Source organism: Trichechus manatus, unplaced genomic scaffold (genome assembly GCF_000243295.1).
Source record: "Trichechus manatus latirostris isolate Lorelei unplaced genomic scaffold, TriManLat1.0 scaffold00054, whole genome shotgun sequence".
Taxonomy (NCBI): Eukaryota; Metazoa; Chordata; class Mammalia; order Sirenia; family Trichechidae; genus Trichechus; species Trichechus manatus.
The window spans coordinates 4657482-4672144 of record NW_004443990.1 but is presented as its reverse complement, the minus strand read 5'-3'; the positions used below and the strand labels follow the sequence as shown (position 1 = coordinate 4672144).

Sequence of the window (14663 nt, the reverse complement as noted above, 5' to 3'; positions counted from 1 at the left end):
AGCTGTGGTCCATTAGCCCTTTGGACTAATCTTTTCCTTGTATCCTGTTCTCTTCATTCTCCCTTGCTCCTGAAGGGGTGAGACCAGTGGAGTATCTTAAATGGCTGCTCACAGGTTTTTAAGACCCCAGACGCTACTCACTAAGGTAGAATGTAGAACACTGTCTTTATAAGCTGTGTTATGCCAGTTGAGCTAGATGTTCCCCGAGACCATGGTGGGGTGGAGTATTTGAGCCAAGTATCTGGGGAGTGGGTACTTAGCCCAGCATAGAGTGTGACTCCTCTGGGGAACTTGGGTCAGCAACCACGGCTCCAGCCTGCTGTCCTGGGCTTCCCCTGCTTAGGTCAGGCCGACATGGTCCATATAGAAGACCGTCTAGCCCTCTGCACTGGGTCTTTCCTGCCTACCCATGAGTGAAGGTTATATGGTACAGGAGCTAAACAAGGATGCTGCACTTGGGCCAAGCCAGGGCCCAGGTTCAAAGCCAAGAAGAAAGATTATCACAGGAATTGGGATTTCAGATCTGCATGACTAGCAAGAGCCACTTTTGCCTCTCAGTACCTGAGTTTCCCTTAAGTGCTACAAGGACTGACTGTGCCCCCACCCCCACCTCCAGAAGTATATGAGTCACTGATGATCTAGTCCGAGTTCCCTGTGGGGCCAAAGGGCTATCACTGGGTTGTGTCTTTCAAGGAAACCTCAGCCAATCTGTCCAGCAAGGTCGTGAGGAGGCAAGAAACCAAAATACCCTAAGGCCCACTTTTCCCCTCAACTGCTGTCCAGTGCCCCATGATCCTGGGGCAGGCGTGAGATGTCGGTAGCAAGGCAGGGAGCACTGTGTTTCTGAGCTGTTTCTTGGCACCTGCTGAGTGAGAGACAGTTCCGGAGCTGGTGGGGTGCTAGAAGCCAGCCTCTCTGATCGACAGACTGGCCCTTCCAACACCTTCCCCGCAGCAGGTCAGGGCCACAGGAGCTCAGGAACAGCAAGGACTTATGTACCTAGTAATGCAACTACCCACCAGATGTCTGAATCCCTTCTCGAGCCCCCCTGCCTTTCCAGCCTCTGTTTGAATACTTCCCAAGGCCAAAACTCACCAACTCTAGCAACTGCCCTACAATCTTTGGGCAGCTAAGTTACCAATTCTTCATTATACTGAGCCAAAATCTATCTCCTCCTAGCTTTTACCCTCCAAGTGTCCCCATGCTGAAAGCTTTGCTGACTCATTTTACTGGACTTTATTTTGTCTTTGATGCTTACCCCCTTTGAAGTGATCCATCTGGATCCTTTTTTTCTCCCAAATTAACCATAAGCTCCTCAAGGGTAGGGAGTGTATCTTCTATTTTAACCTCTGCTCACTTCAATTTAGCAAACATGTGATGTGATGTCCGCCTGGGTGGCCAGGACTTTGCCCCTAGGAGATGTCTGATCAATATGGATTGACTGAAAGGATTCATTGATTAGTTTTCCACTATAATTTGGGAGGACAGACAAGGCTTGAGGCTCTGGGCTTCATTGATCCATCCCTTGCCCTTCATGCTGCCTGCTTATCAGCTCACACCCACCTCCCATCCTCAGAGTTCACAGACAGATTTTACTCCCACTAACACCTTTACCTTCACAAGTCTTGATATCTAAAAATGCTGCTGAAATATTGAGAAGTTATTTTCCAGGAAGATGTGGCTACAGAAGATATAATTGTATCCCTGTGGCAAACAAACAAAATAAATCAAACCCGTTGCTGTTGAGTTGATTCCAACTCATAGCAACCCTATAGGACAGAGTAGAACTGCCCCATAGGGTTCCCAAGGCGCAGCTGTTGGATTCGAACAGCTGACCTTTTGGCTAGCAGCCGAGCTCTTAACCACTGCAGCACCAGGGCTCCACTCCCTAGTGTGCCCCCAGCTTTGATGAGCAAGCTCTGAGCCTCAGCTTCTTCATCTGTGAAATAGGGAGAAAAACACCTCATAGAGTTGCTATGAAGATTCATTAAGGCGATGCACTTAGCATGGTACAATTACTAAAATAAATGGTAGCTACTATCTCTGCTAATAAGAATATTATAAACACCAAACTAGCAAGTGTCAACTGTGACTATTTCAAATGCCTTCCCTCAAAAGGATTAGGAGTGTGCATGTGTGATGGGCATAGAGGAATGGGAGGAGAGAGAATTCCAGAGTAATGCTTTAGACAAAAGTGACACTGGAATAACTGTGCTGTCACCGCCTGTGGAGTCAGCCTCTCCAGCTAGACACCACTCTATCTCTAGAAAGCTTGTCTTGGTTTTAGACCTAGTGTCATGGATTGAGTTGTGTCCCCCAAAAATATCTGTCAGCTTGGCTGGGTCATGATTCCCAGTGTTGTATGATTGTGTAATCTGATGTGATTTCCTTATGTGTTGTAAACTCTATCACTATGATGAGGTTATATGTGATCTCCTTATGTGTTGTAAATTCTATCACTGTGATGAGGTTATACTGATGAGGTTTACAAGATTAGATAGTGTCTTAATGCAATCTCTTTTGAGATATAAAAGAGAAAAGCGAGCAGAGACACACGGGAAACTCACACCACCAAGAAAGCAGTGCTGGGAGCAGAGCACATCCTTTGGACCTGAGGTTCCTGCGCAGAGAAGCTCCCAGACCAAGGAAAGACTGATGACATGGACCTTCCTCCAGAGTAGACAGAGAAAGCATTCCCCTGGAGCTGAAGCCCTGAATTTGGACGTGTAGCCTACTGGACTGTGAGAGAATAAACTTCTCTTTGTTAAAGCCATCCACTTGTGGTATTTCTGTTATAGCAGCACTAGATGACTAAGACACCTACTGACTCCAATTCCCGAAAACATCACTGGTAGACCCCTGGAGCTAGACGACTATGCCTCTGGTGGGTGTGCCAAAGAAGTGACTTTGGCTGGCCCAGTCCTCCCACCCACAGCATCTGAGCCTGAGCTGCTCTTCGGAACTGCCTCACATTCTGTCCCCTTCCTCCAGGCCTTCATTTAGTCCCCAAGATGCAGCTGTCTCTTGCTGTTCCCCTCACGGCAGCTGGGCCAAAAGCAGCTGAACAGAGGAGGGTAAAGGGACATGGCCATTTCTGCTACTCAGGATGGCCTTTCTCTGGCTGAGCAGCTGTCAGGGTGGCTCCTGGGTGACAGATTTGCTTCTTCACCCAAGTATACACCCTGCCTTCTGAAGCTAATCTCCCTAATCTACCCAGAAAAACTGACTGTTTCAAATACTATCAAACTATTCTGGCAGAAGGATGTTATGTTGGAGATGGGTTCCAGGCAGGGAACCAAGTAGCTTCTGAAAATATGCCAGAAAGTCCAAAATGGATGTGGTAGATTCTTTTGTTCTAGGCGGAACAAAAAACCAAGGGAGTCTGGCCTCCATTCTGCCATCAAGCAGAGGAAGGCCTCCATTTTATAGACAGAGGGAACTAACTTGCCTTGGTCTCATAGTGAAGCCAGCACATATTTTCAGATGCTATCTGCTGAGGCAAACCTTTGTCTACACCGCAGCCTGGCTTAGGGTGACCAACTGTCCCGGTTGGCCCAGGACTGAGGAGGCTCCTGGAATACAGGACTTTCAGTGCTAAAACTGGGGAAGTCCTGGGCAAACCTGAATGAGTTGGTCACCGTAGTCTGTCTCAAAATAGCAAGTCTTGGCCAGGGGTCACCAGCCTCCTTTCTGAGATCTGCTTTTCCCATTCTGCATTGGACTTAGCTGCCCACAGTAGCTTGAAATGAACAAGGTACCATCTGACAGGGAAGATGCCTGCTTCCTAAGAAGCTGTGTGGTGAGGGTCAAGCTGTCATGAAGAGCCTCCTGAAGTGCCCTGCTCCATTCTTTCAACAACTCCTCTCAACTACAAGCCTCCATCCAAACAAGAGAAAATAGGGGAGTGGGAAAGACGGTTTTTATGATTCTTTTCAGACAACCCATATTCCAGGATTCTGTTAACATCCTCATGAATGCAGAGACTCCTTAGGTTGCTCCTAGTTCCTGGATTTGTCTTCTTAAAGGAAGTCCACCTTAGTAAAACTTTCCTGTGGCTCAGGAGCCAACAGGAGGCTGACCATCCCCTCCCCCAGGGGCCAAATGACGTATCACTCTAAATACTCTGATGTGTGCCTTAGGGATCACTGAGACAGCCTCCTCTGGGTCCTGGCCTGTTTTGCAGAGTTGGTTTCTTGCATAACTGATAAGACATAGCAGGGAGTAAACCACCTTGTCCCCTGACAGCCTGGAAGCCACATCCAAGGGCAAGTAGGTCAGGTGCCTTGAGGGCACAGGATCCTGGGGCCAGGGCAGCCCTGTCTGTCAGAGGTGCTGCGGCCCCTCCCATCAAGAGCTGCTTTATTCCCAGGAACTCCCCAGGGCTGTGTGAAAGGACAGCCCCTACTCGCCCGATAGGGCACCCTGGGGACCTTCCTGTTGAGCTTCTAATAGTTCTGGTACCAAAAAAAAAATCATCCGGAATGCTTCCCTCAGTCCAACACAACCTCCTCTGGGGAGACTCCAGCCCCTAATGACCCAATCCAAGGATGAGAAGCATCCGTCCACGCCACTCCTTTGACTAAAGGGCCTTGAAGGGCCGCTTGGAAGGAGACTGACACTTAGAGGCTGAATCAGGCACTGTCCCCAGCTGTGGATCTGGAGGCGCATGTGAAGCTCAACAACAAACATGCTGCCTTCCATAAACCAGGCGTGTGGTTGGGCCACCAGAGAATTACTGCTGGGAATGGAATCTGGAACAGACTCTATGGTCAACTATTCCCAGATCAGAGGAACTAGAGGCCTTGGACGTCAGCACCACAGAGTGTCCATCCTGGGCTGCCTATGGGTCATGCGGCCTGGGGAGAGGCTGGGAAAGGCCCAGCTATCTCATGTTTTGCAGGGAGAGTACCTGGCCCACCTCCATCCCAACAACTCCAGAGAACTAGCGAAGACCAGCTAGCCCAGCTGCCTGAGAGCCTTCTCTTCCCAGTTTCTAGGGGAGCAGCTCTGCTGCTAAACAGGGCTGGAGAGCTGTAATTATCGAGACAGGATAAGAGCTATTTTGGGAAGGAGCCGTCCTGCTGCCAAGGCTTTTGACTTCCTAAACTAAAACAAGATGCACAGAAAAAGGAGTTAAGGGTGGGGGAGAACGAGGAGGCTGCTCAGTCAAAAACATCACATCCTGCAAGAAGGGAAATATTAACCCCTTCCCTCATCCATCCCAAAGGTATGGATTTGCATCAAGAGGTGAGCAAGAAGCTACCAGTCAAGACACCCCCAACCCCCTCCTGCCTCCCTCTCTCCTAAGACCACCGACAGCACTTACTCAGTCTATTCCATTTGTTTTGACATTTTGAGCACAGACTTTTTCATACTGTTATTGAAATGCATCCTGTTCATGTCGTATCTCCCCAACCAGATGGGAAGTTTCTCAAAGCTAAAGAATGTGTGTGCTGTGAGGCTTCAATGCGTCCCCCAGTAGTGCCCAGCGGAGTGCTAGCATTGGAACAAAAATTGCTTATTGAAGAAAGGAAGGAAGTGGGGAGGAGGGAAGGACAAAAGAAGAAAGGGAGGGAGGAATTTACTGTCTTGCATGGAGATAATCTCTTAAAGTAGCTGCTCCCACCCACAGCTGAGCTCAGGGTGCAGGGTTGGCTAAGAAACCATGGCAGAGGGGGTGGCAGCCACATTTCTGGACACTGCCCCTTTAGCTGTTCCGTTATCTGAGCTCGGGCTGCCCACCCCCCATTTGTTTTCCATTTGTAGTTGACTGTGTATCCTGGGCTAGCCCATGGATGGGACCCATTAGAGATCATTTCAAGACTTTGGGCAAGAGAGAGCTATGACAAGAGAAAGAATGGAGGCAGGAAGAAGTCTGACTATCTTATCAAACATGGATGGAGAGGAATAAACGTACTTATGGGAACAATGCACTGTGAAATCAGGGCACTTTGCCAAATTCAGGACACAGGGCTGCCGGGAGCAGAGTCCTCCTTGTGCCTTTTTAAGCTGAGGAACCAGATAGCGTGTTACCCAGAAAAGCGACCCCTTTCTGGAGTGCCCTGGGCTGGAGGGGGTGAGCCAGGTGGGGACCGATCAACCAATGGCTGCCCAGACAGCCTCCCTACAGAGCACTTGGCAGGATTCATCATCTGCCCAGTGGGCTCTACTCTTTCTCTCCAGGGCTGAGACTAGCTCATGTAGCACCTTTGTTCAAATCCCCCTCTGTGGGTATGCAGCCGCACGGATGCATATCTGGGCAAGTGGAGCACGGGCTGGATTTCAGTCCCCACCTGCTCCCTCTGCCAGGTACCCTTCTGCAGTGAACAACCTGCCCAACCACAGGTATCAGCTGTCTGTCTCCCTCCACACCTGCTTCCATCTGAGGGCAGAAGAGGGACTTGGTTAAGCGAGGGCACAGGAAGACTGGCAGTAACCTCCCAGGGGCATTCTTACCTCCTCATCTGTCATAACGGAGAAGTAAAAGCCGAGCATTCCCAGGCGACAGCAAATGAAATTCAGAGAGTGCCAACAGAAGGGGAAAAAGGGAATTTTACTAAATATGCCCATGGAATTGGGCATACCCTGACCTAAATCCCTTCCTAGTGCAAGTGGCCCCAGTAACAACAGCTGACATTTACTGAGTGCTCACTGTTGCCAGGTACCAAGCTAAGTGCTTTACATATAATAGCTTGGTTAGTCCTCACAATAACCCTAAGAAGAAGCCATTATTACCATTAATAGATGGGGAAACTGAGTCTTGGAGCAGTAAAATAACTTACCCGAGGTCACACAGTCAGGAAATAGCAGACGCAGGGCTCAAACCCAGATAATGTAACACCAGAACCCATACTTTACTATTTTATAAAGCTTTGCTCCCTCTGAAAGGAAAAGCTGCCCTTCTCTGCTCTTGGCTGTATAGCACTCTGAGGGCTCATGCTGGTTGGTGCTGCACTGCATTTCCAAGGCTCTCTTCTCCCCAGGAACTTCGTCATCCACAGCCCTGGCCTCCCTCCTGCTTATAGGGCTGAAGCATATTTTCAGCCACAAAGCTCATAGCAAGAACTCCCGGTTGCCAAAATTCACTAAACGGTATGATGTTCCCTGCCCCCCTCCCACCAGAGTCCAAGATACAAAGGGAGGGGAGGTCACAGGGCCCTGGGGACACCCCTCTTAAAGATTCTAGAGCTGGCTGCAGGACTCACTGATGACCTCAAGGGGGAGGCCCAGACATCTCTGGAGATCCTGCCTGGGCAGCAGTCAATAAGTACCTCTGGGTCCTGGGGTAGGGGCTTGAGTAGGGCTCTAAGGAACCAGAGAGATACATGAGAAGAGCCCCCAGTGTGGACTAGTGTGAGGTCAGCCCTGAGCAAGGCTATGAAACAGATGGTTTGCTCTGGTGTCTTTTCTTCACATGACAGTTAAGATCAGCTAAACTGAAAGGCCATGGGCTTTAAATTGTTCTCCTTTCTAGAAGTGGTTTCCCATTGAAAGTAGACTCTTGAAAAAGGTTCCAAGTGCCAAAGGAACAACTCTAACGATGGAATTTTAGGTAAGATGAGAAATTCCTCTGCTCCTTCACGTCAAAACGCTAGCTGGTACTCTCCTAACAGACCTAAATCTGTAGATACATAGCCACCCTCCAACCCCTCTTCCCCACCCCAACCCCCCACAACAGGCCCTGAAAGGAGAGAAAATCACAGACCTTTTAGCCACCAGATGACACGATTGTACATTTCCTCAGAGACATCTGAAAGACAGATTGTTGCTTTTTTTCCCCTCTGTCAGATGTATACTCCCACCCCACACTACTTATATCTGCCTAGCTCCACGTTTCTCTACTCAAAAGTGACCTCAGCTCTTGATCCTCCAGGGAGCAACTCCTGCCTAGGACTAAATGTCACATTCCCACTCTGCCTCTCCTTTTCTCACACCTTCTCTATGTGCCACTGTTAATGTCTTTCCCCTCCTGGAAGTCCAAGTCCCAGCTCATCTCCACCCCACCTTCTCCACTTTGTTGCCAGGATATCTACCCGAGGACTCTATTCTCTTTAATAGCCCTTGCCAGCCCTCACCCCAGTTCAGCTCTTCATCTCCAGTCTCAGGAAACAGCTTTCAACCCTGCCAACCACTCTCTACTACCTTCCATTGAAAAGTTAAGCAGCGTTGCCTGGAAGAGTCAATGCTTGATGCCGGGCCCAAACATCATCATCGATGTCATTAGCTTGGGGCTCAGAGAAGCTGGCAGGGAAGGAATGGGGCAGTGGGCTCCAGCATGAGACTAGCTTTGACACTGCAGGAGGGTAATCTTGAGGCCCAGAATGAAGAGGAGGGCTTTTCTTTCCACCCCAACATCCCACCTCACTAAATTGGGGCTGCATCTGGGCAGTCTGCTTCTTCACATACCCAAGAAGAAAGCACTAAACCTTTGAATGGGTTGTTTGGAGGTGTGCTTGGGGGCCTGTGGCACTTCCCTCAGTGGTGCCTGGTTTGGAGACTCCTTTGCTGGTGGTGGTGGTGCGGGTGGTGGTGGTGGTGGTGATGGACTTGCCTTCTCTCTCTGGAACATCAGATCCTCACAGAAAGGATTTGAGTCCATTTCAAAAAAGGACAAAAAAGAGTCTACGGGAACAGGGGACTTAGGCTCAAAATCAGGTGTTGTTGGCCGGCTTTGGGGCAATTCAACTTCAGGATTGAGTAAGGCCCACCATGAGGAGTCAGGCCCGTACCTAGGTAAGGATCGAGGGGGTAAGGGCCGAGGGGTCAGTTCCAATTCCACGTGGACAGAGGGTTTTCGGGCAGGTCCTGCAGATGTGTGGACAGTTTCTGGGGGTCTTTGGATGTGCTGCTTATAGACAGTCTCTGGAGTCACAAAGATGGAAGATTTGTGGGAGCTCTCAGGCACTGCTCGAAATGTTGTGCGTTGAGTTGTCTGTACTGCCTGTCCCCCTGGGGAGATGGTGACCCTGCGGCCGGACTCGCCGTCTCCTCTGATTGAGGACTTCGTGTTGGACTCCACCTCCGATGACATTAAGACCTTTGTAGAAGTCTTAGGTTCCGCATAGACAGAATACTTGTGGGCCAGCTCAGGCTCTGTACGCACAGAAACTCGGTGACTGCCATCCAAATCTCTAAGGACAGAAACTTTGAGGGATGATTCCAAGTTTGCATTCCTATGCAAGGGCTTGGCTTCTGCATAAATTGAGCTGCGAGGACCCGCTTCAGACTCTTGGCCGGGGATCCTTCTCTGGGCTGTCCGAGGCTCTGCACAGGCCCGGCTGCTGCCGTGTTCTGGGCTAGAGGGTCTCCTTGGAGATCTGATATCAGCAGCAGTCAAAGTCCTCCGGATGGGGTCAGTTTGAACTGCTTCATCCTTCGGATAAACCGAAATCTTACGGGGAACTCTGACCCCTTGTGGGTTCTGGACCTTGGAGGGTGGTTCTTGCTCTTGTAAGACTTCTGAGTTATCCTTTTGGTCTAGAAAACTCAACCGGCGAGTGGCTCTGGCATCTGCAGATAATGAGGTGCGATAGCTGTTCTCACGCCCTGCAGGAGACATACTTTTTCGTGTCGCTTCCTCCCTAGGTAAACTAACATTCCACTGTGTGGGAACACTGTGGGAAGCTGCCGCTGCTGTCTGAGTTTGCTGGCTCTTTCGGTGAGGAGAGGTTTGGTGGTGTGCTTCTGATCTTGGTCGGGTCTCAGTGCCCCGAGGGGAGGAAAGGCTAGGCCCTGACTGGGGGGAGAGAGGTCGAGGATAGTCTGATGTGCTGGGCTGCACAGCTTCTGGCTTTCGATGGGAAGGAGCGCTCACAGACATGGCAGCACCTCGCTGGCTCGAGGCAACAACGTACCCATGTCCCCGGTGAGGGATTGTGTTACTAACCTCAGCCCCTCTATGTGGTGAAACTGCTACTTTGGACCCAACTTTATTTGTCTTGACCACCTGATAGACTGTGCCCCTCTGGGTAGATCCCATATTTCCTGGCTGACTTGTATTCAGGGTCCTAACGATGCCTGAATATTTACCCTCCGTTTTACGAGCTGCTGTTTTAAAAATGTCTCAGATAGTCCCCTTAACTACCTCTCTGTCTGGTGATGTCATAAAGGAAGGAGCTTCCTATTAAATATCCTGGCCTCCAGCCACAATTCTTCAGAGAATCTCAGGCAATGCCTGAAAGGAACTGTCTTTGAAAGGATTGTCTTCAGAGTTGACATCACCAAGACTTGGGCCAAGTTCTTAGCAAAACTGTGATTTCCTGGTGTATAGGGAGGGTTCCAGATCCTTCCTTACTCTTCTCAGATTCTAGGAATTCTCAGGGACTCATCCAGAGAAGGAATCGGCCAGAAGATCCTATTAAGGCAAGGCTACCCAAACCAATCACACTGTGTTAAGCCCTAGTTATAATAAGGTACAAGGTACCAAGTAGTCCCAGTTTTGTTTAGTATCATACTGTATGCAAGTCAAAACATAGACCTCTGGCCCTTTCCAGGGTTTGGTTGACCCTAGGGTAAAAATCTAGGTTGCTCAAATCAGGAATTCTCATACTTCTTGACCCAGGAGAGAGTATGATGTTGTAGAAGGGATATGGCATTAGACCTTTATGATTTCAATCATAAATGACTAGCTGTGTACCCTGGACCAGTTATCTGGCTTTTCTGAGTCTGGAAACCATTACCTAGTACATGGGTGTCACACAATAAATATTAGTATCCTTTTTCATGATCCTCTCAGGTAGCCAATCAGTTGGACTTTGGTTCTGTCCACTTTGAAGGGCGACTTTCCAACTTGTATGGCCATTTTGAGTAAAGAAAGATACCCTGTCACCTTTCTCTCCCTTTTACATGTTCTCTTTCTTTCAGACATAGTCCGTGCCATATCCAACATTACACTATTGACTCTGAAGGGTCATCGCAGTTATAGGATGGTCAGAGTCATTGTTTCTGTCTTAGTCATCTAGTGCTGCTATAATAAAAATACCACAAGTGGATGGCTTTAACAAAGAGAAGTTTATTCTCTCCCAGTCTAGTAGGTACAAGTCCAAATTCAGGGTGCCAGCTCCAGGCAAAGGTTTTTTCTCTCTGTTAGCTCTGAAGGAAGGTCCATTTATCAGTCTTCCCTTGGTCTGGGAACCTCAGGTCCAAAGGATGCACTCCGCTCCCAGCATTGCCTTCTTGGTGGTATGAGGTTCCCCTATGTCTCTGCTCACTTCTCTCTTTTATATCTCAAGAGATTGGATTAAAACACTATCTAATCTTGTAAACCTCATCAGTATAACCTCATCATAGGGATAGAGTTTACAACACATAAGGAAATCACATCAGATTTACAAAATGGTAGACAATCATACAATACTGGGAATCACGACCCAGCCAAGTTGACAGATATTTTGCGGGGACACAATTCAATCCAGGACAATCTCCAACTTCTTTAAATGCAGCCTTGATTAGAGATGTAAAGGTGAAACCAGAAACCACACATTTTTATTAACAGGTACCTCAAGAAATTGAGAAACTTTGAGCTACTGACACAAGTCTTTAGAATGTAAAAACACTCAGCTATTACATCTTGTTTTATAAAAAAGGATAAATATTGGAGGATATTTACAACTAAGATATCTTGAAGATATAAGATATAAGCCAGGTTGAAGTGAAGATGGTTTGTGTTGATTTATACTTATTTGATATCTTGTTACCATAAAATGAGACGGGTTGGCTTACATAAAGCTTTCTTATGAGATTCTACCTTAAATACGATAGTTTGTTGATATGTAACTCTTAGTCATAAGACTGTATGTAATGCTTATTTGTTTTTCTATATTTCTCATTGTAAGCTAAGAGACAGTTTGAATTTCCCTATCAACATGTAACATTAAGGCCACTGTGACTTTTCTAATCTTGATAAAATTAGCTCAGCTGTTTAAATAATTGTTTATATTCTCTTAATGTTGGGGAAAATATCTGTCTTTTATCAGTATTCAATTTCAGTACAATAAACATAAAGGGTGATTTTTAGCAGAAATGTTTCCAAATGCAACACAGAATCTGATATTTTCCTCATCATGAATAGTCTAACTCAAATTGGTCTGTCTGAGACACAGATGGGTTCTTTGAGGGTGGCCCCTAGTTCTCTTGCTCTCCCATCTAGCAGCATCTGATGAGGATAAAATGTGATGTCATACGTAAAAGCCACAGCACACTGTTTTAGTTTGAATGAAAGGCATGCAGTGAGGTGCAGGTGTGCCAGGGATGGCCACTTAGTTGGCTGCCAAGTGGTCTTAGGTATTTGATTTGGTCAGTCCACTAGGATGGAGTCTGTGGTAGCCGGGCTCCAAGAGGCTCCCCTTAATCCTTACCTCCTGATATTCATGTCTTTGTGCAGTTGCCTCCCATTCTGAATCAATAGATTCAGACCAATGGACCAATAGAATATAGCAGAATGATGGTGTGTGACTTCTGAGGCTAGATCATGATAGGTATTACAGCTTTTGCCTTGGTCTCTTGGCTTGCTTGCCCTGGGGAAAGCCAGCTGCCATATGATGAGGACACTCAAGCATCCCTGTGGAGAGACCCATGTGGAAAGGAACTGAGCTCGCTAGCTAACAGCCAAGAACAATTTGCCAGACGTGTGGGTGCGTCAACTTGGAAGTGCATCAAACTGCCACCTCATGAGACCCTGGGCCGCAACTGCCAAGCTGAGCTGCTCCCAAATTCCTGACACACAAAAACTTAGAGATAATAAATGATTATTGTTTTAAGTCACTAAGCTTTAGGGGTTTTCTGTTCACAGCAATAGATACTATAGGATCCATTTCTCAAATGTAGACTATTAGCTACGCACAGAGCCCAACACATAAACCAGAATAGCAATTTACTAATATACTTTGAGAAACACAATTGTCAAGCTGATTGGAAAGCCAGGCCATTCTCTCCTGAGGAACAGAAGTTGCTTGTTGAGCACAGAATTGGACCAAGGAGTTAGTAAGATGATCCACAAGAGGGCTGCACCTGCCACCGAGCACTGGGCATATCCCCACACACTGACCCACAATGCTTAGTGGAGCATCCCCAGTATCTGGCTCCTAAGGCTTCATTTTCCTATGCTCTGTACTGATCATTTCCTTCTATTATATAGTTTTTCTTCAAATGAATTATAATAAAATTGATTAAGTTTATAGTTACTTAATTATAATAACATTCTAGTCATGCCTTTCACTGAGTTGTTTTAAGCATTCCTAAACTCTTTCTGGAGTCCCTGGGTGGCACAAATGGCTAAGTGCTCAACTAGTAACCAAAAGGTTGGTGATTCAAACCCACCCAGAAGCACCTCAGAAGTTAAGTGCTGGTGATCTGCTTCCAAAAGGTTGCAGCCTTGGAAACCCTATGGAGTGGTTCTACCCCGCACACAGGAGGTAACCATGAGTCGGAACTGACTCAACAGCAACTAATAACAACAACAAACCCCTTCTACTCCCCAAATGAAAACACCTTTACCAAAAATTATAAAAAACTGAAATCACCTGAAATTCCATCACCTTGAACGGATGACTATTTCAATAAGCATCTTTCCAGATTTCTTTCTGTATGTATGTACTGCATGTAGATATTTATCAATTTACATAGCTGAGGTCCTACTACAAGGCACTGGTGGTTCAACAGTAGAATTCTCACCTTCCATTAAGAGAGACTTGAGTTTGATTCCTGGCCAGTGTACCTCATGAGCAGCCACCACTCATCTGTCAGTGGAGGCTTATGTGTTGCTCATGATGCTGAACAGGTTTCAGTGGAGCTTCTAGACCAAGATGGATTAGGAAGAAAGGACTGGTGATCTATGTCCAAAAATCAGCCAATGAAAATCTATTGATCACAATGGTCTGATCCACAACTGATACCAGGAATGGTGCAGGATTGGGCAGTAATTTGTTCCATTTTGCATGGGGTTGCCATGAGTTGGGGGCCAACTCAATGGCAGCTAAAACAACAACACTATACCTACCAGAACTTCTTATTCCACAATATGTTAATGGACACCTTTATGTGTCAATAAATCTTTGTCTATGATATCATTTCTAATTAGTCCACTTATGGTTGTTTCATTATTTTTATTTTATTGTGCTTTAGGTCAAAGTTTATAGCTCAAGTTCATTTCTCATTCAAAAATTTATACACATATTGTTTTGTGATATTAGCTGCAATCCCCACAATGTGACAGCATGCTCCCCCTTTCCACCCTGGGTTCCCTGTGTCCATTTGTCCAGTTCCTGTCCCTTCCTGCCTTCTTGTCTTGCTTTAGGACAGGAGTTTCCCATTTGGTCCTGTATATTTGATTAAACTAAGAAGCACGTTCCTCACGTATGTTATTTTTCTGTTTTATAGGCCTGTCTAATCTTTGTCTGAAGTGGACTTCGGGTGTTTTCATAATTTTTTAACCAGTCCTTTATTGCTGGACATTTAGGTTGTTCCAGTTTCTCAATATTATAATCAATGTTGCAACAAACATCCTTTTCTGTAACCACCACTTTGTGCACAGTTCAATTTTCTCCTTAGGACCAAAACCAAGAAACCAAACCCGTTGCAGTCGAGTCAGTTCCGACTCATAGTGACCCTATAGAACAGAGTAGAGCTGCCCCCACAGAGTTTCCAAGGATCACCTGGTGGATTCA

At 47.0% G+C, this 14663-nt stretch overlaps 1 protein-coding gene across 1 annotated transcript in view; it reads right to left on the bottom strand.

Moving 5' to 3' along the window:
• SEPTIN4 (septin 4) overlaps positions 1-9979 on the bottom strand; it is a 16700-nt gene extending 6721 nt beyond the window's left edge. Inside the window, 3 exon segments of the mRNA XM_012555949.2 lie at positions 7648-7683; positions 7686-7750; positions 8407-9979. Of these exon segments, the coding sequence (XP_012411403.2) occupies positions 7648-7683; positions 7686-7750; positions 8407-9979 (1674 nt within the window).
• Positions 9980-14663: the final 4684 nt, after the last annotated feature.